The sequence below is a fragment of the Canis lupus genome, chromosome 9, assembly GCF_003254725.2.
Source record: "Canis lupus dingo isolate Sandy chromosome 9, ASM325472v2, whole genome shotgun sequence".
Lineage (NCBI taxonomy): Eukaryota > Metazoa > Chordata > Mammalia > Carnivora > Canidae > Canis > Canis lupus.
In genome coordinates this window covers 55,420,583-55,442,771 of record NC_064251.1, presented here as the reverse complement: position 1 = coordinate 55,442,771, position 22,189 = coordinate 55,420,583, and the positions used below count along the sequence as shown (strand labels likewise).

Below are 22,189 nucleotides of genomic sequence, written 5' to 3'. Positions count from 1 at the left end.
GTGGGGCTCAAACTCACAACCCAGAGATCAAGAGTCACAAGCTCTACTGGCTGAGCCAGCCAGGCGCTCCAAGACACATATTTTTAACAAACTTGCCCTTTGGGAGACAGAGTCCTACACTTGCTCCCAGCTTTTGACACAGGGGGGGGGGGTGTCTTAGAGCCTGCTGCCTCCCTACCACACTCTCCTCCCAGATTGTTATCTCTGAGCTGGCTCCTGGTGTTACACTTACCTTAGTGGGGCTTCTAGTGGATCCAGAGAAGGTCCCTTGAGTTTAGAGCCCCCTAATCGGTGGGCTGGTCCTTGGGAGATCCCATCTTCCCAGCCTGGTCTCTCTGCTGCACCCTCCCTGCTGCCTCAAGGGCCTGTTCAGGGTCATTGTGATCTGCCCCTCACCCAAGGCCATGTGAGGAACAGTGGGCTTTTGGGCCTGAAGACAGAAGGTGGGGCTTTGTGCTCAGGAAGCCAAGGCTATATTCACAAGGGAGTTGGTGGAACTCCTGACCAGGGCAGCCAGGCCCAAGCCAGGGGCAGAGGGCTCAGGGTTCCACTTCCCTCTCTGGATCTGGGAGGCCCAGGTGGGTCAAGTTTGAGCTGGGCAGCTCTGGAAGTACAATTTCAACCAGAATCCTGGGCAGTAAGAATATAGTAGGCCTGGAAATGAAGAGAACCAATTTCAGATCCAGGCTCTGCTTCTGTTTGCTGTGTAATGCTGGAAAGTCTGTCTGTTCTCAGGGCTCCATAGTAAAACAGACTGTTGGGCCCCATCTGTGACTCTTGACTAGGAAGGGCAGGGGAAAAGCTTATTCTGTGAAACATGAGTGGGGGAGGATTGTTTGGACCAGCAATTTCACTGGAATGATATCATTTTACAATTTTGTAAGTCAGCCTGGAGGAGGCATCATAGCTGATGTATTCCCATTTTCTGCAAATACTCAATGGGATGGAAGGGCATACCTCCTCAGGAAATTGGAATATTGAGTGGGGAAGGTGAACCTTTTTTATATTTATTCTAAGAGCACATGAGTTTTTAGAAAATGGATGAGGAGCACCTCACTAACTAGATGATTTCTAAAGAGCCCTCCAGCCCTTGGCATGCTGCAAACATTTCTTGACCAACTACTGTGTGCAAGGCTTGGGAATTCAGTGATGCAAGAGGCTTTGAGGTTGGAGCTGTCCAGATCTGGAAAGGCCTCAGAGACCAGGTGTAGGGAAGGGACTTTCTCATCCATTGACAGGAAAAAAAAAAAAAAAAAAAAAGGTGGGGGTGGATTTTTAGGCACCCCTAAAAGAGCCGGGCTCAGAGCTGCCCCCAAAGGAAAATTATAGATGCACCTAGCATTTGAGATTGCTTAGGATTTATCCCCTTCTCTTTAACGTATGGAAAATGAAGCTTAGGACAGGGGCCCAGGTCAGGGAAACCAAGTCTGACCTGGAGTACTCTGGAGAGGATGCCATATAATATATACATAAACGGATTTGGAGGACTCCACAGCAGTCAGCAGCTCCCCCTCCCATAGCTTTCACTTCGTTAAACACTTTTTTAAAAAAGATTTTATTGATTTATTTGTGTGAGAAAAAGCATGAACAGGGGGAAGGGGAAGAGGGAGAAGCAGACTCCCTACTAAGCAGGAAGCAGGAAGCTGGATGTGGGACTCAATCCTAGGACCCTGTTATGACCTGAGCAAAGGCAGACGGTTAACCAACTAAACCACCCAGGTGTGCGAGCAAACACACTTTTAAAGAACCTCCTGTGTGCAAAGCCCAGAGGAAGGCACTGTAAATCTAAGACCAGAGCATCAGTTTGGGAAAAATGAACTAATGATAAATACTATTTACTGAGAGCCCCCTGCAGGCACAGGGCTGAAGGTTGGACCTGGGCTATCCTACACATTGAACACTGGCAGAAGAGGAGACTGAGGCTTGGAGAGGTTCACAAGGCCTACCCACCTGCAAACTCACATTCCATCAAGGTTGTTTCAGGGACTCCTCCAAAATTTCTATATATGGGAGGAGCCTATGGGAGGGCAGGTTTTTTGGAATGGAAACTTCAAGAACTAGTTCTGTGTATTTGGGCTAACAGCCCCTTGGCACTGTCAGGGATATCTTCCTTTCTTTCTCTGTTCTTTCCTTCTTTCCTTCCTTCCTTTGATCTGTATGTTTTTATTTTTTATTTTTAAAAAAGATTTTATTTATTTATTCATGAGAGACACAGAGAGAGAGAGGCAGAGACATGGGCAGAGGGAGAAGCAGGCTCCATGCCGGGAGCCCGATGGGGGACTCAGTCCTGGGACTCCAGGATCACGCCCTGGGCCAAAGGCAAGCGCTAAACAGCGGAGCCACCCAGGGATCCCCATGCATATTTTTTTTAATGCAAATTATTACGGGTGCAATTTGGGTAATAAGGCACCTCCTCCCCCTCGCCCCGCCTCTTTTTACCCAGTGGAAACCTACAGAACGTTCGCTTTCAAAAGTCCAGCCTTCAGCCTCTAACCGCACTGGTGCGCGTGCTGGAGGCAGGAGAGGCGCGGCGCGGAGGCTCCAGGCCCGAGAGGTCCTGCACGGACCCAGAAGTCAACTGAGGTCAGCAGCCCGCGGGGCGGGGCGAACCGGCCGCGGGGCGGGGCTAGCGGCGGCCCCGCCCCGGGCTCCCGGAAGTGACGTGTGGGGACAAAGGCAGCGCGCGCCGCGAGGTGTCGCGTTTGTCCGCGGTCTGTCGGAGCTGGTGGTGGGCTTGTGGGGTCTTCGCCGCCGCCGCCGCCGCCGTCTTCCGCATCCTCTTTCCCGTCCTCTTCTCCCGGGTCCCGGGAGCCCCCGCCCGGGGTGAGTAGCGCGCGGCGGAGCGGGGAGCCGTGGCCGCCGGGGGAGGGGAGGCCCCGGTCCCCAACTGCCTCGGCGCCCTGAGGCCCCGGCTCGTCACGTGACCCGGCGCGAGCTGCCCGAGCCCCACGTGCGGGCCCCGGGGTGGTCGGACCTGGGCCACCGGTGGCGGCGGGTGGGGGAGGAAGGTCGAGGCGGCCGGACCCTGGACGGGGCACTCCCCCGGGGGTGCGTCCGGGGACCGTAGCTAGGCCCTTTCCCATCTGAGCCTCAGTTTCCCCTGTGAGAAACGGGGATTAAGGAGAGCACGCACTCGGAGGGGAGGTGTCAGGAGTCAGTAAAATGCTCAGGTCAGAGCCGGGCACAGTAGTGCCCGTTGCATGGGAGTCGCTATCGTATTTCACCTTGGACCCAGCTCCCGTTCCAGTTCCCCACTGGTGCCACTCAGAAGGCAGCTCCCCGCGAGAGCCCTTGGAGCCAAGGTCAGCCTGTTTGCCCAGGGGCTGCCAGATGGAACCAGAGGCCCAGGCTCTGCTGCCCATCAACAGCGGGATCTCTCTGGGATAGAAACAGCCGGTGTCAGAGGCCCTGGCAGTGGGGCGGGTCGGTCTTGTACAAGGTCTGAATGTGTAGAATGATGGCCCAGAGAGAGAGGATGATCCCCTGGGGGATGGGGCCCTTGACTGTGTTAAGGGGTCTGAATTCCCTCCTTGGCTGTTCTTGGTTTCCTGTGTGTGTTTGTGTTAAGGCACAACACCCCTTTAGTGGAATGGCTTTCTGTCGGTCAGCTGGGGCCTGGGGGAGGGTTGGAGGTACATGCAGAATGCGTTGGTGGGGCCCAGAAGCCATAGGGTCACAGAGGTAGCATCTCCAGAATCTCTGCACTGTTTCTGTGCTGGAACAGATGGGAAGCTCACTCCCCTCCACTGCAGGTTTGCAGAGCTGTTTGTCTGCTGGACCGACCCCCCAGCATAACAGTAGTGATCCCTTAGGTGTTGCCAGCACTCTACAGTTCATAGGGCACATCACTGCATTTTTCCCATTTGATCTCTACAATTGGCAGAGAGAATTGATGAGAATTTCATTTGACAGAGATTTCTGAACTTGAGATAATATGTACCTGCCACTGTACAGATCACTGGATGCTTTCACACCGACCTGTGACGATTGTCACAGCGTTTCTGTAAAGTCAACATTGCTGTTTCCATTTTATAGATAAACTTAACTGAAGTTAGGTGTCTTATCTGAGATTAGACAGCCAGAGAAAAGCAGAGCCAGGATTCAGATGTGGTTCATTTGACTCTACCAGAGCCTTAGTTTGGTTTCAAACACCCCATCTCTCCTCCTCCGTCACGCCTTTTTTCGTCTTGTTTACTTCCTCCTTCCCTTTCTTTTTCATAGAGCACCTTGCCATTCCCATATGTCCAGCTGCTGTCACAGATCCAGGGAGAACAGGCCCTGTCCAGTAGGCTGCAAGAGGGAGGAAGTAATGTCAAGCAGGCTCTTGCCTCCTGTTGCTTCCAGGTTTTTTCTTAGAGGCTGGTAAATGAGGAGGATGTGATGCCTCCCCAAAGCACTGATGGTGACAGTTCAAACACCATTTTTTTCCATGGACCCTGGGAGAAGTAGTAGCTGGGGCGGCTGCCTAAACACCTTGGAGGGAAAGAGGAGGTGGCTGCATGACCATGAATGATGGACAACACGTTCTACCTGCTGAAGAGCATAGTCCACTGTGAACAAAAGGCTTCTCTTCCCATCCAAGCTAGCTGAGGATGCACACAAAGCCAGATTGTGTCCAGGCCTTTTCCCACCCCTGCAGCCACATAGCTCCTCACCACAACCTGGGCAGAGTAAAGGAGGACTTACTGCTATTTGACTGACAACCCCACTGTTCCCTTGGACTCCTAGGGTCCTCTTTCCCACTCTGATCTGGACACTGGGAGATAAAGTGTAGACAGGGCCCCAAGGAGTCATGTTTACTAATTAATCAGCTGTTGGAACAAATGTCAAAATTATACTTGCCATTTCCCATCCTGGATGTTCCTCCCCTGGCTTGTTCCTAGAATCTGCCTGTAAGTGGAGTTCTTGTAAATTAGATTATTCAGAGGACCTTGACATTTAAAGAAATCATGTTGTAAGGCTTTTGGTAAAGCAAAAAATTACATTGTCGGTAATGCTTTCAATGTTACCAGTTTTGAATGGTTGGATTTTTATAAGACTTTTTCAGAAGTGGAGAATGTAACCACAGAAAGCTCATTCTTTGAATCCTTCAACAATTAGCAAACCCCCACCTTGTATCAGGTGCTGGGCTAATGGGGTATGAGGTCCTGTCCCTGTCCCCAAGAAGCTTGCTTCCTTGGAAGGGAAGGCAGACAGGCAAAGAGAGTACAGCCAGGTGAGTGGGCCCACATTTATTCTGTTCATTTAGTGGGGATTGAATTTTTTGTTGAATGCCTGTATGCTACATGGGATATGAGAGAAATAACAGTGATGCATCTCAGGATATTGCCACTGTTTTTCTAAGGAGCTCCCAGGCTGGTGGAGACAGATATGAAGACAAAACCAGCAGTTTGCCAAGACTGGCGGGCAGTGATGGGGACGGAGTTGGTGTTGCCGAGCTCCCGTCTGAGTGCTGAGTAGGAGCTCTGCTGGCATGCTGTGAAAGAGCTGGCTTTGATGCCATCTGTCCTGGGTAATGGTGGAGAGGCTGTGACATGGTGGCTGTGGGTCCTGTTGATGGGGGCTGGGCAGCCCCAGACTGAGCTTTGTGGTGACATTCAGGCTGGTGGCCCTCTTTCCTGTCAGCTGTCCGGGAAGTACAGTGATCTTCATTCTACCACAGCTGGCATTTCTGGGTGTCGGCAGGTTTCTAGTTCTCTGGCTTACCATGTGACTCAGGGCTGGAGCGGAAGTTCATTCCTGTTGAGCTGTGTGCCACTTTCTCTCTAGGGGGTGGAGGAATAGCCTCGGGTGCTAGGACACTGGTGTGGGACATGGCGGTGAGCCAGGGTGAGGGGATGCTATATTTAGAACCAGGGCCCCCCAGCCTGTTACCCCAAAGGGCTCTTCGAGTGACACAGTAGTTGGAACTTGCCTTCACTGCAGTCCCAGACTCTTGTACCTGAACGAAGAAGCTAGAGCATCAATCTGAGAGCTGATTCAAGAATCTGAAGGGGCACAAAAAAAAAAAAAAAAAAGAATCTGAAGGGGATTGAAGGACTCTCCACACAGCAGAAGGGCTCCAGAGGACGGAAACAGTGACAATCACAGATCTAAGAACTGGACCTGCTAGGGCATGTGGATGCTGTCGCTTTTCTTCTGATTCCTTAGAGGGCTAGTGTGTGGCCTTGTCCCTGAGGAACATACAAATTCAGGAAGAAGCCAGGGGTTGGGGAGGAGGACCCTCCCCTGATGCCCCTACTGGCTAGCTGGGTTCCCTAGAAAGGGCTGACCTGATGGAAGCAAGATTGCACCAGTGAGGAGCATTCCTGAGTTGTTGGGTGGAATTGGGCCTGCCGCTTCTGGAAGGCTCCTTGTCTTCTAGGACAGGTTCAGAGTACAGTTGTGCATTGGGGACTAGTAACAAACATGGCCAATGAAAATTCTGTCCTTCTAGTCAGAATGTATTGAGGGCTGTATGCTTGTCCTTAGGGCACTTTTCTGTTTCCCATCTGATTACTTCTCTTGAAACTCTTAAAGCATTCGTGCATCCTCGGGGTTTTTTACTTGTTTTTGAACACTATTCTGGGGTTCCACATGAAGCTTTCTGTGTTAACCCCATCTTCCAGGAGTCCTGTGACCCGTGCACTGAGGGACTCCTGTGGGCTCAGTGCTGGGGACACAGTGGTGAAAAGGCAAGGTCATGCCTCTGGAGCTTCCATCCCACTGGAGGCTAGACAGTAAGTAAACAGTGTAATATAGAAATATACATTCTGATGGCAGGAAAATGTGGGGATTGGATCGAGGTGTTGGAGGAAGCCACTCTCGCTGGGCTGCTCCTGGAGGGCCTTTGGGGATGTGACCCCTGAGCTGAGAGCCTGTGATGGGAATGTGCCCCTGTTGCTATCTTCCTACAGCGCTGCTGCTCCTTATCCCAACTGCCAGGGTGGCTCCTGCTGTTCCCACTCTGCCAGTTGGTCCCACCCAAGCTTATATCCCAGCATACCTTGGGCCCTTCAGAAACTCTCAGCTCATTGGTTTTCCATTACCAACAGGCTAGACCCATGGCCCCCAGCCTGTTGCTGGAGCCTCTTGTACCCAGGACCAGTCTGCCCATCTAAGCTCATCTCCCCATAATAACCCTCTTCCTCTGCATTCCAGTCAGCCCAGGCCATCACAACAGTCTTGTGGGTGACACACGTGCCCTGCCCCCTCTGTGTCTCTTTGTGCTGCCCTCCCCCCCCCCCCCCCCAGCATTACTTGTCTTCCAGGGACTAGCTCAGGTTGCCTTCTCTCAGCCGCTCCCCTGTCTGCCATTTGGAAAGGAATCCTCCATTCTTTAAGTTTCCATAGTACTTTTGGCTCAGTGCAGACCCATTTTGATGCATGCAGATGCCTCAGGGTAGAGATCTGACCCTTCTGTCCCTCCCTGGCATGAGTGGCTGGGCTGGCTGGGTGTGGAGCTGCCAAACCCTCCCCTCTCCCAGGCCCAGGCTCTTGCTTTGTCATTGCCTCTCCACCTGTTCTGACAAACACCCTCTTGTTGCATCTGCTCTCACTCTCGCCCTGGAGTCCACACAGCTTGTCAACTGAGTTCCAGAAACACATCTCTTGTCACTTCCCTGCTTGACTCTCGAGTAGTTTAAGCTCCCTGCTCTTTAGCGAGGAGTCTAATCTACAGATGTGCTCCCCTGACTATGTATTTCCAGTTGCAGGGGCTCTCTATGTGCTTTTCATGCCTTTCTTCCCGGAGCAGGCTTGCCTGGTTGGCTTAGTGAACCCTTCCTCATCCTTAGTTTTAGCTGATGGTCGTCACTCCTCAGGGAAGCACTTCCTCTGGGGTGTGTTGTGCTTATGTCTTGTACTTGTCTGCAGCCCTGCACAGTTGCCATTGTGTGCATGGAGCTATAGAGAGTCCTGGCACCTTAACAAAGGACCAGACCCCACAGTGAGCTTCATTCTGTGCTCTAGAGTGAGAGGGGAGGCATGCAGACTCCCCAGACCCCTCCCACAATCAGCTGGAACATCCACTGTGGAAGGTGGGGTTCCCTGCTTCACTTTCCTCAAGTGTAGACTGGGGGTTCTCGATACCCTAGAGTTAGAAGCCATCGGGTCAGGTGTCATGTATAGTAAGGAAAGGACTAGAAGCCCAGGACTCTGGGTCTTCTCCTCTGATACAGAGGTAACTTTGCAAAATGTCTTGAATACGAGAGACAGCACTGTCATCCAAGGAATAGCAGTTTTGGGGACACTGGACATCTCTCTGCATTGGACAGGGTTGCATGACCAGTGAAGCGTGGGGTGAGACTGGGGCCCTTGACTTGGCTGATTTGCTTTTTTTTGTTGTTCAGGAGGCACTGCTGCTGGGTTTGGTGCCCGAGCTGACTCGGTTGGTGACAGCATGACAAGTGAGGTGATAGAAGATGAGAAACAGTTCTATTCAAAGGCCAAGACGTACTGGAAGGAAGTCCCGCCCACAGTGGACGGCATGCTCGGGGGGTATGGCCACATCTCCAGCATCGACATCAGCAGCTCCCGGAAGTTCCTGCAGAGGTTTTTGAGGGTAGGCAGGTCTGGTGTGCTGTCCAGGAGCAGAGGATGTGGCCCTGGTGGCCCTCCCTGTTCTGCACGGGGCGCCACTTTTCACACGGATCACCGCAGGGTTTTTGGTTATCTGTTGGCGTCGACCACCCAGGCCTCGAAGGCTGGGGCGGGGGCAGCATGTGACTGGGGCCTCTGTCTCAGGGTTGTCAGATGGGAGCTGGTCACTGTGCGAGGGTTTCCGGCACCAGCACGGAGTCTCACTTTAACCGTTCCGTTTTGTCTGGATTGAATCCTTCACTCTCTTGCCATGTTTGCGGGCTGTTGGGCTGTGGGTGCTGGCTGTTCTGCTGAAGGCCGGCTCCTAGTTGTTCACCTGCCCTGCCCTCCTCTGTGCCAGGCTGGCGTGTGCCCAGCTGTGGCCTCCCCTGGTGAGCGTCAGAGGCTGGTGCTTGCTCCTCATTCTCTGCTCCTCTCTGCCCACTTTCCGTCTTCCATTCTTTCACTGCTTAAATTTTTTCCATCCTGTTGTTTTAACGGGGCTCTGGGAGTGAGAGGAGATCAATGCGCCTATTCAAATTACCCATCTTTAAGTGGAAGTCGGCTTTTTAGACAGGTGGCCCAGGACAGGCACAAGGTGTGCTCCTGCCCACTGGCGACCCCACAGCCTACATGCCTGGTCCTACTGGAGTGACCTTGGGAGCGTGGGAGGAACAGCCCTTCCTAGGGACAGGGTCCCTCGGGCTTTTTGAGCCTTCCTTACGGAGTCTGTGCCTTCTCTGCTTCTTAGGAAGGCCCAAACAAGACGGGCACCTCCTGTGCCCTGGACTGCGGAGCCGGCATAGGCAGGATCACCAAGAGGCTGCTGCTGCCGCTCTTTGGAGTGGTAGACATGGTGGACGTGACAGAAGATTTTCTGGTTAAAGCCAAGACGTATCTGGGGGAAGAGGGCAAGAGGGTGAGGAACTACTTCTGCTGCGGCCTCCAGGACTTCAGCCCCGAGCCGAACTCCTACGATGTCATCTGGATCCAGTGGGTGATAGGTGAGCTTTCCCCAGCCCTCTCCACCTTCCACACACCTCCTGCCACAGAGGTGGTCCCCCCGGAGTCCTGGAAGCCACCGCCCCAGGGCACCTGCAGCAGGCAAGATGGCAGGGGTTTCTCTAGTCTTCCCAGGGCTCGCCACGACTGTGGAAGGCACTCCCTTAAAGTACACCTTCCATGTTTTATCAGTACCTTTTATGACCCTTTTGGGTGCAGTTTTTTTTTTTTTGTTTTGTTTTTTTTTTTTTTGTTAAAGATTTATTCATGAGAGACACAGAGAGGTAGAAACATAGGCAGAGGGAGAAACAGGCTCGCTGCAGGGAGCCCAATGTGGGACTGGTCCCAGAACTCTAGGATCATGCCCCAAGCTGGAGGCAGACACTCAACCGCTCAGCCACCCAGGCATCCCTGGGTGCAGTTTTTTGGTGAAAAAGTGGAAATGAACAATAACTTACTGCATTCAAAGAACTTGGAAATGAGTTTTTATAAGTAAATGTTTTTTATTAAAGGAAATATTGAAGCCTTGGCTGCTCCTGCTGTTCACAGTGAGTAAGCCGTGCTTTACCGTCCATCCTGCACCTACTTAGCCTAGCAGCACACCCAAGGCACTCTTCCTGGGCTGCTGACTTGGCAGCAGGTGCGGGGGGGAGGGGGGGGAGGGCACCGTACCAGCATTTGGCCACCCACTACATACTCCATAACAGATACCACAGCCCTGCTGGGGACACACTGGGTCTGGCCCTATATTTTGTGGTCCCTAAAAGCCTATCTGGAGGTGTTTTTCTTGTTTTGTTTTTTTGCCTGTCTGGAGTTCTAATTAGGGAAGGGAACAGTTTGGTATGTTCCCCTAATCCAGGCCTCAAAGCAGGGGGATTGGCATGGAGCGTAGGTGTCAGGCAGGGCCCAGAAGTCGTCCACTCAGGGTGAAATCCCAGCTGTGTACTTTGTGACTGCTCTCTGGTGAGTGGCTTCTGAGCCAGCTTCCTCTTACATGGAATGGGATTTGGTAAGCTTCTCTGGACTGCTGAGAGCCAGGGAGGCCCTGTGTGTTTAGACAGCTCAGTAAGGCAGTGAGAGGAGGCGGAGAGCCATGTATGGCCAGTGACATATACGTGCTTGGCACCACTCCCTCCCTAGTGACCCCAGCCTCTGTTGTCCCCAGGCCACCTGACTGATCAGCACCTGGCTGAGTTCCTGCGGCGCTGCAAGCAGGGCCTACGCCCCAATGGCATCATTGTCATCAAAGACAACATGGCCCAGGAGGGTGTGATCCTGGATGACGTGGACAGCAGTGTGTGCCGGGACCTCGAGGTGGTCCACAGGATCGTCCGCAGTGCAGGCCTCAGCCTCCTAGCCCAGGAGCGCCAGGAGAACCTCCCCGATGAGATCTACCACGTCTACAGCTTAGCCCTGAGATGAGCGGGGGCTGGCAGGAAAAAGGGACCAGTGTGGGGTGGGGACTGGCAGCCGGGCAAGACCCAGAGGCTCCATGACGATGGTTTGGGAGTGTTGAGCAAGACCGCTAAATATACCTGTCTGCCGTCCATCACTAGACTCTTTTTCAAAAGACATAATGGGACCCAGTGAGGAAGGGTGCCCCTGAACGGAGCAGTGAGGCTGGAGCCTGGCTCTGCTGCTTCTCTGGGCAGTGCAGACTCGCGTGACTTCAGGGCCCCTGGTGCTCCCCACTGGGAATACAGTGATCCCATCAGAAGTGGAGATTCCCTGGATCTCCCTTGTACCACCTGGCCTTCCAGCTGTAGGCCTGGCTGCCTTAAGAGGAAGAGAACTCTCGGTCATAGAGGACTTTTTTCCCTTGGGGGGAGGAGAGGAGCCGGGCCTGGAGCTGGCACTGTCACCCTGTTGCTACGGCGAGCCTGGGCAGGCCTGCTACCTCCTGCAGCTGCTGGGGATGTTTGCTTTCTGAGGCCTGTGTGGTGATGGAGCCCTGGTGTCCCTAATGTGATCGTTACAAGTCTGCAGCCTCACTCCTGGCTGGGCCTGGCAGCTCCTCCTCGGTGAGCATTTTCAGTCAGAAAATAAAAGGGTGAATCCTGTAATGGGAAGGCCCTAGCCAGTGTGGAGTGGTACTCTTTTTTAACTGGGACAGCAGTGCTGTGTTAATTGTCCCCACCAGATGCTGCCGTCCCCTAGTGCTTCTCACCTCTTAATGGCTGCAGTGGGAGCCTTTATCTGAGGCTGGGGAAGGGTGAGGGGCCAAAATGTCACCTTGAAGGCCAAGAGAAATGTTTTACTTTATAATGTATCTTTAGTTGCCTCAGCTTGCTTCCCCAGCATTTACACAATTCATAAGGGCCCATGTGCCTGGGACTCGGCTTTGTGAGGGCTCGGCCTGGGCAGTACAGTCAGCTTTCAGCAGTGTAGCTTTCTTCATCAGATGGACCCCTCACAAAATTGTGAGACATTTTGGAAAGGACTGTCTCTGGTCATGCAGAATTGCTTTTAGCAGAAGACATGGTCTCCCAAGGTCCCAGGTTTGGCACAGACAGCTGCCACCAGAGTCCAGTCCCGTGCCTTGGTGGCTGGGCCGTGGGTGACCTGGTCCCAGAACGGCCAAAGGTGGCAGGGGTCAGCTCAGCTTTCTCCCTAGCCCACCAAAAGCACTTCTGTATGTGACATAATCTAGCATGAGGAGAGGCTGGGAGTGAAGGGCCTTGCAGGGTTGTCCCCCACAAGCCTACCATGCTTCCTTCTGGCTTTAGTTGGGCCCCATGCAAGACAGACCAGCCTCCTACAGTTCTCAGGAGGACAGAGACTCAAAGCTACCCTGCCTGATGCTCCCTGCAGACGAGGTGTACACTTGTCCCAAATCTACACCCTGTCCCTTTTCCCAATGTGGTTGAGACTTGGGGGTTCTGGCAGACAGAAGGGGGGGCAGTCCCCCTGGAAGACAGAGTTTTTTTCCCACAGGAATGACCGCAGCTGCTGGGCTCCACCTGTGTTCTTGGTACACAGTTAGGATCAAGTCTCCTCTCCCAACCTGTACCTTCCGGAAGATGGCCAGAAGGTTCTCCCCTAAGGCTGCCACAGGTACCAAAATCCACCAGCAGGCTGAGCTGCCCAGACCCTGCACCCTTCCATCCGGGAGTGGTCAGATGTCCTCTTCAACGGTACCACTATGCTCACTGAGGAGGTACCATTTCAGCCTGTCAGGCAGAGGTAGGGCTTTGACCTTCGCATCCACAGGCCAGGGCTGAAGATAGAGCCGGATGTAAACCCGACATAGGTGCTTGAGGGATGGAGGATAGCTCTCCAGCTGCCTCAAGGAGAAGTGAAGGGCCTGGATCTTCTCTGCTAGACTGCCCACAGGATGGATATCGAAGTTTTCAGGCAGCTGGAGTTTCTGGGAATTCGTCACCATGAGATCTAGGACGGTCTCAGCTTTGCGCAGGAGGTCCACGTGGCTCTCATCTTCAGCACAGCCTGGGTGGGAACAGAGCCTCTCAAAGATGATGTGGAAGCCAGACCAGCAGGATGCACCATGGAGGGAACAGTTATAGGCAGCTCCAGACTCCAGCAGGAAGCGCAGGAGAGGGAAATGCAGTTTGAAGCTCTTGAGGCAGATGTGTGTGAGGGACTCGTGGGCTGGGCACTCGCTGGGGTCAGCCCCATGGGCCAGGAGCAGCTGTGTGACTTGGAAGCAGAAGCGGCTGATCATCTGGGCCTCTTCTTTGTCCCCTCCCACCGTCTCACCAAGCAGGAAGATGATGCAGGTGAACACAGTGTCCCCGTCTTTGGTGGTAGCCTTCACATCTGCCCCTACAAGAGCCAGTCAGGAAAAGAGAAAACAGGAGAAGGTCTTAAATCCCTGCAAAGTAATGCTTCATGTTTAATGGTGGGAAGAAAGAGAAGGGCCTGGGAACAGCCTGTGGACCAGCCTCACCTCCTTCCAGTAAGAGCCGGATATTCTCAGTATTATAGATCTGCACCCCGTCACTGCTGGCCAAAGCATGGAGCAGAGCAGTCTTTCCTATGGAAGGAAGAGAATGAGGAGTGTGGACCAGGAAACCAAGGTCAGGACCACCCCTCAGGTGCAGGGGACACCACAGGATGAGAAAGTGGACTTTGTTTTGTCCTCAAGGATTTTAAGTAATCTTTACACCCAACATGGGGCTTGAACTCACAACTCTTGAGATCAAGAGTCACATACTCTACCAACTGAGCCAGCTGGGCACCCCCAGAAAGCAAACTTTAAAAAGGACCAACTTCTCAGCCAAGGTGGAGGGTGATCGGTTTCTAGTCATTCCCTTTCCACCAACACAGAACCAAGAGCAGAGTGGCCAGAAGACGTGGGATATTTCTGGACACGCAGATGCTGCTACCTGAGACCCGGGCTTAGTCTCTGCCAAGAAGTGCTAACTCTGCCTCAGAATCTGACCACATGCATGCCCTACTTCCTCCTGCAGACAGACCTCAAGGGGCTGGCGTGGGGCCAATGGCTGCACCACTTCCTGAAAGCTTCTGCAGGTCAGCAAAATGCAGCAAAATCTAGCCTGCACACCTAGCCACTGTCCTGGGGTGCTCTGGCTTTCCCTCGCAAAGCACCCGGTGCCAGGTGCCCTGCTTTCCTGTGGGAGGCACCCACCATGCTTATCAGCCGCGTTGACGTCTGCTCCAAGATCCAGGAGGCGCTGCAGGCAGGGCAGGCGCTCGGGCTCCTCACTGGCCAGGTCCAAGGGGCTGCTCTCATGGATCTGAGCCAAGAAAGCATAGCTGAATGGGCCTGGGGGCCTGTGAGGCTGCCCATAGCCCCCCACTCACCACATCCCTGCTTCAGAGCAGGCTGGACCCAGCCCTTACCCGGTCCCTCCGGTTAATGTCGGCCCCGTGGCGCACCAGCAGCTCCACCATGTCCGGCTGGTTTCGCAGGACGGCGATATGCAGGGCCGTGTAGTAAGTGACAGGGTCTGCAGGCACAGACACAGCTCGTCTAAGTCCTATCGGCCCCAGCCCTCTTTCCTGAGGAGACCCAGGCTTCTGTCACCATGAGGGGTCAGGACAGAGCCATCCTCATCAGGTGCCAGCGCACAGGCTCTGGAGTCAGACCTAGGTCAGGATCCTGGGGGCATCCTAGTGGGCGCAGCACCTCACCTGTCTGGGCTTTAGTCTCTTCTGTAAAATGGAACTGTAAGGGGGCCTCTTCTCAGGCTGTTAGGAGAAGCACCCGGAGTGACAGCTTCTGAAGCCTGGTAGTAACAGCCACATCCTCGAAGCCAGTCTCCAAATGACTGACTTCCTAACAGGCCCCGTGCCCCTCAGCTCCTCAGCCCTCCAGGAGCCTAGCACCCTCTGAGCCTGTCCTCAGACGGGGAGGGGAGGCGTGCCTGGCCATGTGCTGTGTCGGCTCAAAGACCAACTCAGTCGCAAGTCAGCCCTGTATGTCTCCTGGCTGACCCTGCCCACCCTGGTAAGAAGGCCAGAGAAGTAAACTGGCTCCATCCCCATCCCCTGGCCCTCTGGGCTAGAAGCTAACCCAGCCCTGTCGTGATTTACACCCAGTGTCACTTCCGTGTTTTTCCCTCTCCTGTGGCATGAACAAAAATGCGAGATGGCTCTGAATAAGTGGCAGAAAATTGCTCTCCCTGAGCTCTGGGCACAGTGCCAGCAACCACATTTTCATGTTAATGGAACCCAGGATTTAGCTGGGCAAGTGTGCTGATCAATCACATGGTGGAAGCAGCAACCAACTCGCCCTTGAAGCAGAGGTGGTAAGAACCATCTGAAAGCCCACAGGGGGATGGGGTTCCTTAGTCACCACCCATGGAAGAAATAAGGAAAGTGGCTCCCAGGAGAACAGGAGAAGCAGTGCCTGAAGGCTTGGCTCCCCACCCAAGGCAGAGCCCCACTTAAGCCACCTATCCACCCCACCCCCAGCCCCTCTGGGCTCCAGCTGACCTTCAAAGTTGAGGTTGGCCCCATTGCGCAGGAGAACGTCGGCGGCCCGGGTCAGTCCCAGCTCGGCCATCTTCAGCAGGGCATTGCTCACACCTTCCTGGTAAAATGGAGAGTGCGCCTTTCTCTCCAGCAGCTCGGTGAGAACAAGGATTCGGCTCTCCTCGCTGGCAACATAACTGGGCCTGGGGCAGGAGAGAGGTGGACCAGTTGGGGTGTGGGGGGGGGATGGCTGTAGGACTAGCTAGCCTGCACACCCTGTGGGTGGGTGGTCTGCTGTCATCACCCCCATCCCCCACCCCCAGGGAGGATCCTGGTTCTGCGAGGGCAGGAAGTCTCTTTGGAAAAAGGCCCGTGGTATAGCAAGCTGGATCTTTTAACTTCAGATGACTCCTTGCGTTTGCTAAGAACTGGGGCTGTCTCCAGCCTCCTCTCCAGTTGCCCAGACAGTCTGGTCCCTGGATTGAGTACAAAGATTCACAGCTATGGTGCTGGGCCTGAAGGGGAGCCTTTGCAGCCAGGTGCAAGAAGCAGACATTGGCACCCTTTCCCCTGACACTGACTGTCCCTGAGCTGCAGAGGAGGCCAGACCAGGCAACCCCCACAGCCAGGGCAGCCCAGGCCCTCCTGTGCTCACACTCAGATGTCTAACCCCCCAGGCCCCAGAAGGCTGAGTGCACACGTGGCCCTTCACACCCCAGCACCAACCCAACCTGTCTTCCAGCACTGACCTCCAAGAGCTGCTGTGGCTTTCTCCAGAAGCTCAGGCCTGCAGGCAGCTCCTTCACAGGCCACCACCTCTGGGTGAGGCCTCGCTTCCTCACCGATGCTCCCTACTCCCCTTAGCCTCACCCCTCTGGGACCCTTCAGTTGTCAGAATCAAAGTCCGACCCCCCACCTGGGCAGGATTCCGACTGTTTCCCCAGCCTGGGAGGATGCCCGGTGCTGGACGGATACACAGCAAAAATTCTGGTACTAGGAAAGGCCACACAGCAGGCCCTTTGCTGCCCCGCCCTCACCCTCACAGCAGCCTTAAAGTTAAGGAAACATCTCACACTGTTTTCAAAACAAGCCTCAAAGCCAACAGCAGCGAAGAAGCAAGCCTGCTTCCACCGAAGTCCCCAGGGAGACGCATGAAACCCACTGGGTTTGAAATCCCAAGGGATCCCAGAAACATGCCTGCTTCTCTCCGTTACACCGAACGGACACACACCCGACTAGGGACCGTCAGTCTCTCCCCTCTGAAGTATGAGCATCCCCGAGGCTGGGGGTTTCCTTTAGCTCACTGATGCATCCCCGAATACCTTTCCCACCTGCTCGTCTATGTAAGATGCAAACTCAGCTGCAGAATTCAGTTTCGCACGGCTCTCGGGTAAACACTGAGGCCCGCAGACTCCTCCCTGCTCCCTTGCAACTGGCAGGCAGGGCCGAGGGTGGGGCATCGAGGCGGAGGCCCCGCCGGCACCCCACCCTCCCGGCCTCCCTGCGCGGGCCTGGAGCACGCTCCACCCTGCGAGGGGCAAGACCTGGGCCAGGTGCAGGAGCTCAAAGCAACGCAACCCCGGCCTCCGCCCGCCTCTGCATCCGTACAGCGGGGACACAGCCACCCCCCCCCCCGCCACGCCTGTGGAGACCATTAAGGGGGGCAGCGCCGGGTCGGCCGCCGGCGGCAGGGAAGCTAGTTACCCGTCCAGGGGCTCCTGCCGCTCGGGGTCCTGGATCCCCAGGGAGCCCAGGATCGCGTCCACCAGCGGCTGGTACTCGAAGATGATCCTCCGGAAGCCGTGCAGGAACGGCATCGCGGCGGCCTCGGCGGCGGCAGGGCGGCCGCACCTTCCCCGGAGGCCGAGGGGCCGACAGGCGCGTCCCGGCGGCCGCGGGCTCCACTGGCTCCTGCGGGACCAGCCCCCGCGCCCCGCCGGCCCGCCGCCCGCCCCGCTGCTCCGCGGCGGAAGCGCGAGGGCCACTTCCGGCCCGCTCCGGCTAGGGAAGCGGCGGGCGGCGACAGCGCCCCCTGCGGGCTGGGAGGGCCGCGGCGCGCCCCGGAGCGCGAGCCGGGGCCTCCGGGCTGCAGCCCCGGCCGAGTGGGGGTCGCGGATTTGCCGGCACAGCGGATCCCCGCCCGGCGCTGCGATCCCGCCCCCGCCGCTGGGCGCCGCCCGAGCTCCGCCCCTTGCGCTCCCCGGCCGGTCGCTGCCCAAATTCCCGGGCGTAGAGGTGCCTGGACCCCGGGCGGCGCCCCCGGGTCACACCTCCTAACGGCGGGCCTGGCGCTCGCCTCCCGGCGCAGGTGGACGCCCCCCCCCTCCCCGTTCCGGACTCTCCCCCGCAGCTCCTGGCCCTGCAGGCCGCCAGCTCCTTCCACTCTCCGCCTCGATGGACCCCGTGAACCCGAATTTCTCCTCCGTAAGACGCGCAATCGTACCCACCGAGGGCTGGGTCGGGAGCTCTGCGGGTGTCAGGGCGGGGCGGGGCCTCTTGCCCTAGGTCATCGCTGCGACCTCCACCTCCTGGAGCCCCACATCGGAGCCCGGCCGCCCTCCGGGACCCCAGAGTCCTTCCTCGAGAGCTGTGCGGTCGCGGTCCCGGCCTCGCACCCCGCCACGCGCCCCTGGGCTCTCGCCCATCCGGCACCTGCCTCGGTGAAGGAGAGGAGGCCTAGGGAGCCGTTCGAAGACAGTCTTCCGCCCCCACCAAGGGCCGAACAGATTCACCCGGGAAACCCAATCCTAAGCGTCTGGCTACAGGGACCCAGCAGGGGCCAGTCTGCGGCAGGGGCTGCATAATTAATCCTTGCTGTTATCGTTAAGTTTACAAGGTTGCTGCACAGATCAAATGACAAGCTATCAAAACCTCCATTGGCACTCAAAACACCTTTTTGCCTCTGCCTCTGTTGCCTGGAAGGGCCAGAAGGAGGGGTGGGAGGGGTGGGCAGCTTGGACTTGGCTGGAGGGGCTCCAGACCACCGGGTCCATGCCTCCCAGCACACGCTTGCCTTGATTCTCACTCCAGGAAAGTGTGTCTGTGTGAAGATTTTACCTATTTGAGAGAGAGAGGGAGAAGCAGGCTCTCCGCTGAGCAGGGAGCCCAATGCAGGGCTTGATGCCAGGACCTCAGGATCAGGACCTGAGCTGAAAGGCAGACGCTTCACCAACTGAGCCCAGGCACCCCAAGAAGTGTCTTTGTGAGCGACATTGAGAAATTTTGCTCACACTGATCTGGAGCTTTCCATCTTATCCCATAAAATCAGAAGATTGGGTCCCTGGGCCCAAATTCCCATCTGGCAACAACAAGCATCTGAGTGGGGCACTTGCTCCAGTGTGCCTCAGTCTCCCCAGGTGTTAGTCCCCGCCCCCCAGGGGAGGGGGTTGGGAATGTCTACCCCTCTTTGAAGTGTCCACACCCTGCCTCTCCATCCTGAGGTCCTCAGTGGTGTGGCAGCTGATAGGCAACCAGAGGCTTCTCAGCCCTTCCCATTTGATTCAGGGTCACTTGCTCCATGGCACAGGTCAGGGGCCTGACTTGCCCCTGGGAATGTGGTGAGGAGGCCTGTTCGGATGGGGCCCAGCACAGACCTGGGGGGACCACATGGGCTGAGGCCCACTGCTACCTGGCTCCGCTGGTTTCCTAAGGCCGTCATAGCAAAGCATCGCAGGCTGGGCAGCTGGAAACAGCAGTGTATTCTCTCCCAGTTCTTGGAGCGAGAAGTCTGAAAGCAAAGCGTCAGCAGGCAGAGACTTAGCTCCATCCAAAGACTCTAGAGAAAGTTCCTTCCTAGCCTCTGCTGGCTCCTGGAGGCCCCCGGCTTTCCCCGGCTTGTGGCAGCTCTGTTGCCATTTCTACTCCTGTGTTCACGTGGCCTTCCTCCCCATGTCTCCCAGATCTTGTTCTTTCTAACTGACTCCAGTCATTGGATTTAGGACCCACCCTAATCTCGTACAAATTCATTTTAACTCGATTACATTTTTGGGACGCCTGGGTTGCTCAGCAGTTGACTGTCTGCCTTCAGCTCAGGACGAGATCCCGGGATCCAGGATCGAGTCCCACATCTGGCTCCCCTCAGCGAGCCGGCTTCTCCCTCTGCCTGTGTCTCTGCCTCTCTCTGTGTGTCTCTCATGAATAGATAAAATCTTTAAAAAGAAAAAAAAAAACTTGATTATATTTGCAAAAATACCCTATTTCCCAATAAGTTCACCAGCAAAAGTACCAGAGGCTCTGATGGATGGACCCCCACCCTCCATGGCCCTCTGGTCTCGGGTCTCAGTTTCCTCACTGAAGGCCCTTCAGCTGACAATCTTGCAGCCCATAAAGAGGTCCTTGGTGTTGCTGGTGGGCTCTGCCAACAAGAAAGCTAATTATCTTGTGACCAATAAAGTAACGGTAATGAGTTAGCGGTTACTTACTGACACTTTCTGATGTGCCAAGCTCTGTGCTAATCTCAGTCAACTCCATTAAGTAAATGATGGTGTCGTACTATTTTTCAAACAAGAAAACAGGGCTCAGAGAGGTTTGGAGGCTCCCCTGACGTTGCACAGCTGGGTTGAGGGACGTGGGTGCTCCTCCCTCCATCTGGTGTTTAGGAGTGGAGTGACCCCGCAGCTCCTCTGGGTGTGGACCTGAGCGGGTCTGCAGAAGCAGGGGTAAGGAGCTGATCCCTGCTCTGTCACGGCCCCTGGGCACCACACTGTGGAGCCAGGCCCCGCCGCCTGCCTGTCGCCCAGGCTCCTGTCTTTAGAAAACTCCTTGACCTCTGACCTCCCTCCTGTCAGCAAGGGCAACCTTGTTTCCTCCATCTGTCTCCCATTAAGGCTCTGTCACTCAGAGCCTCTGATTTAAGTTCCGAACCTTCTCTCTTCTTTCCTTGCCACTGCCTCTCACTGCCCTGCCAGCCTAGCCACTTCCTCCCGCCTAATTCCAGGATTCCTGAGCAGCCTGGGGGTTCTGGAGCCAAGCCCCTGGTGCTCAGACTCTGGCTGGGTCTGCCCCCTGCCCCAGGGAATTTGGGAGTCCCTCTGACTGTCTGGTGTACAGAGAGGGCTAACCTTAATATATAAAGAACTATTAAAAATCAATAAGAAGAAGGCAGAAACACTAACAGAAAAACATGCACAGGTGAGTCCCAAAGGATGAAAAACTATTAACCTCGAGAAGTTTAGCCTCTCTGGCTGACATCAGCAGGGGTAACAGCTGATGTGGGACTTAGCTCACGTGAGACTCTGCTCTATAGCAGTTGAACAAAGCCAGTCAGAGAAAGGAGGTACTATGTGATTTCCACTTAGGAAGAACTGGCGTGTGCGTGTGTGCACCCGTGTACCCGTGGGTACGTAAGCAGGGCTTTGTTGATGGCCCTATGCTAGGATGTTGGTGGCTCTTTCCAGTGCTGGGATCTGAGGAACTTTTATCTCTTTTTGTGTTTCTGTGTATTTTCTTCCTTTATATCAATGAGTGTCTTGCGGGAGATTCAAGACATTGAATCAGCCACAGGCGGGGAATCAGGCCCTGCACACTCCTCCTGTACCTAGGGTCGAAGAGAAGGCTTTGAACGCCAGAGCCAGGCCCCGCTCTGTCCACAAAATCCTTCTCCCAATGCCGTCAAGTGACATCCTTCCCAGCATGCAGGTCACCTGCCCTGGTGGCCCCCCAGCCAATGGCAGCCATGGTGGAGTGTCCCGTGTCCCGTGAATTAGATTAGAGGCTCGATGTGCACGATCTCACCGACTAGTCATAAAACCCCAGGCAGGAAGGAGCAGCAGGATTCCCACATTGCGGTCCGAGGCTCAGAGGCCAGCGAGTTCCTGAGGGGCCCCATCAGGAATCAGGATTCACACCCGGAGCCTGGCTCTTAACCTCTCCCCGGAGCCACCCGTCCAGCCCCTGCCCTGCTCACATGCTCTGGCTCACACACTCGTAGACCCTCACACGCTCAGGCACGCATACTCTCTCACACTCACGCATGTACTTGGGCCATGGACTCTCACACATGGTCCTGAAGGCTCACACGTGTGCGCAAACCGATGGCCACACTCACGAGCCATCCTCACACCCTGTACACTCTTGCCAACATCTTTTCACACAGGCACATGCTTCCTCAGCCTGGTCTCTATTGGTCTCTATTTAACCTCGCTCACATGGTCTCTCTCTCTCTATCACACACGTGCACACACGTGCACACACTCGCACACACAGGGTGGGCAGCTCCGGGGAGGGGCTGGGCCTGCTCCATTCCCAGGACCCTCACCAACCCAGACTCCTGTGCCCACAGCAGGGAGGGGTGTCAGCAGCCAGGTCTGTCCCTTTTAAGGCCCTCGTTGGGGACATTGGGTGAAAGGCCCCCCTTTCATTTCTTTTGATTTGGCCGAGGTTCCGTAAAGTGAGATGTTTGGACACGTGGCCACCCGTCTGCAGGAATATTGCCTCCTCTTGTTTTTGGGGCTGCCGCCAGCCTCAGCCCCTGGCATGTCCTAGGGGCACCGAGGCACAGAGATGGAGGGTGGGGAGGATTGGTGATGGGAGCGGGGCCACAGTCATGGGACAGGTCACCCCCGGGGCTTCCTCCGGTCTGCCCTCCTTCGGCCCCCTCTTCCTCCCCCTCTCCCTTCCCCTTCCCCTCCCCCACACCCTGACCCCACCCTGACCCCTGACTCTCATGGCCAGAGCCTGCTGGGGGCAGGGGTGCTGCTTGGAAGGACAAGGCCTCAAGTCTCTGCTCCCA

At 55.5% G+C, this 22,189-nt stretch overlaps 2 protein-coding genes across 8 annotated transcripts; one reads left to right on the top strand and one right to left on the bottom strand.

Moving 5' to 3' along the window:
• Positions 1-2,443: 2,443 nt before the first annotated feature.
• NTMT1 (N-terminal Xaa-Pro-Lys N-methyltransferase 1) lies at positions 2,444-11,637 on the top strand. 6 transcript variants are annotated; one of them, XM_025475446.3, is made up of 5 exons: positions 2,658-2,823; positions 5,345-5,512; positions 8,331-8,542; positions 9,311-9,563; positions 10,727-11,637. In XM_025475446.3, the coding sequence occupies exons 2-5, from the start codon at positions 5,497-5,499 to the stop codon at positions 10,981-10,983; spliced, it is 738 nt and encodes a 245-aa protein (XP_025331231.1). In that variant the 5' UTR covers positions 2,658-2,823; positions 5,345-5,496; the 3' UTR covers positions 10,984-11,637. The 6 variants fall into 6 exon arrangements, with proteins under 6 accessions (XP_025331233.1, XP_025331232.1, XP_025331231.1 ...); XM_025475448.2 differs by lacking the exons at positions 2,658-2,823; positions 5,345-5,512 and adding an exon at positions 2,444-2,583; XM_025475447.3 differs by lacking the exon at positions 5,345-5,512 and having other exon boundaries at positions 2,651-2,823.
• A 172-nt stretch (positions 11,638-11,809) lies between these two features.
• ASB6 (ankyrin repeat and SOCS box containing 6) lies at positions 11,810-17,415 on the bottom strand. 2 transcript variants are annotated; one of them, XM_025475442.3, is made up of 6 exons: positions 17,164-17,415; positions 15,481-15,662; positions 14,386-14,492; positions 14,171-14,279; positions 13,469-13,555; positions 11,810-13,344 (listed from the first exon to the last, which is right to left on the bottom strand). In XM_025475442.3, the coding sequence occupies exons 1-6, from the start codon at positions 17,274-17,276 to the stop codon at positions 12,677-12,679; spliced, it is 1,266 nt and encodes a 421-aa protein (XP_025331227.1). In that variant the 5' UTR covers positions 17,277-17,415; the 3' UTR covers positions 11,810-12,676. The 2 variants fall into 2 exon arrangements, with proteins under 2 accessions (XP_025331227.1, XP_025331229.1); XM_025475444.3 differs by lacking the exon at positions 17,164-17,415 and adding an exon at positions 16,791-17,046.
• Positions 17,416-22,189: the final 4,774 nt, after the last annotated feature.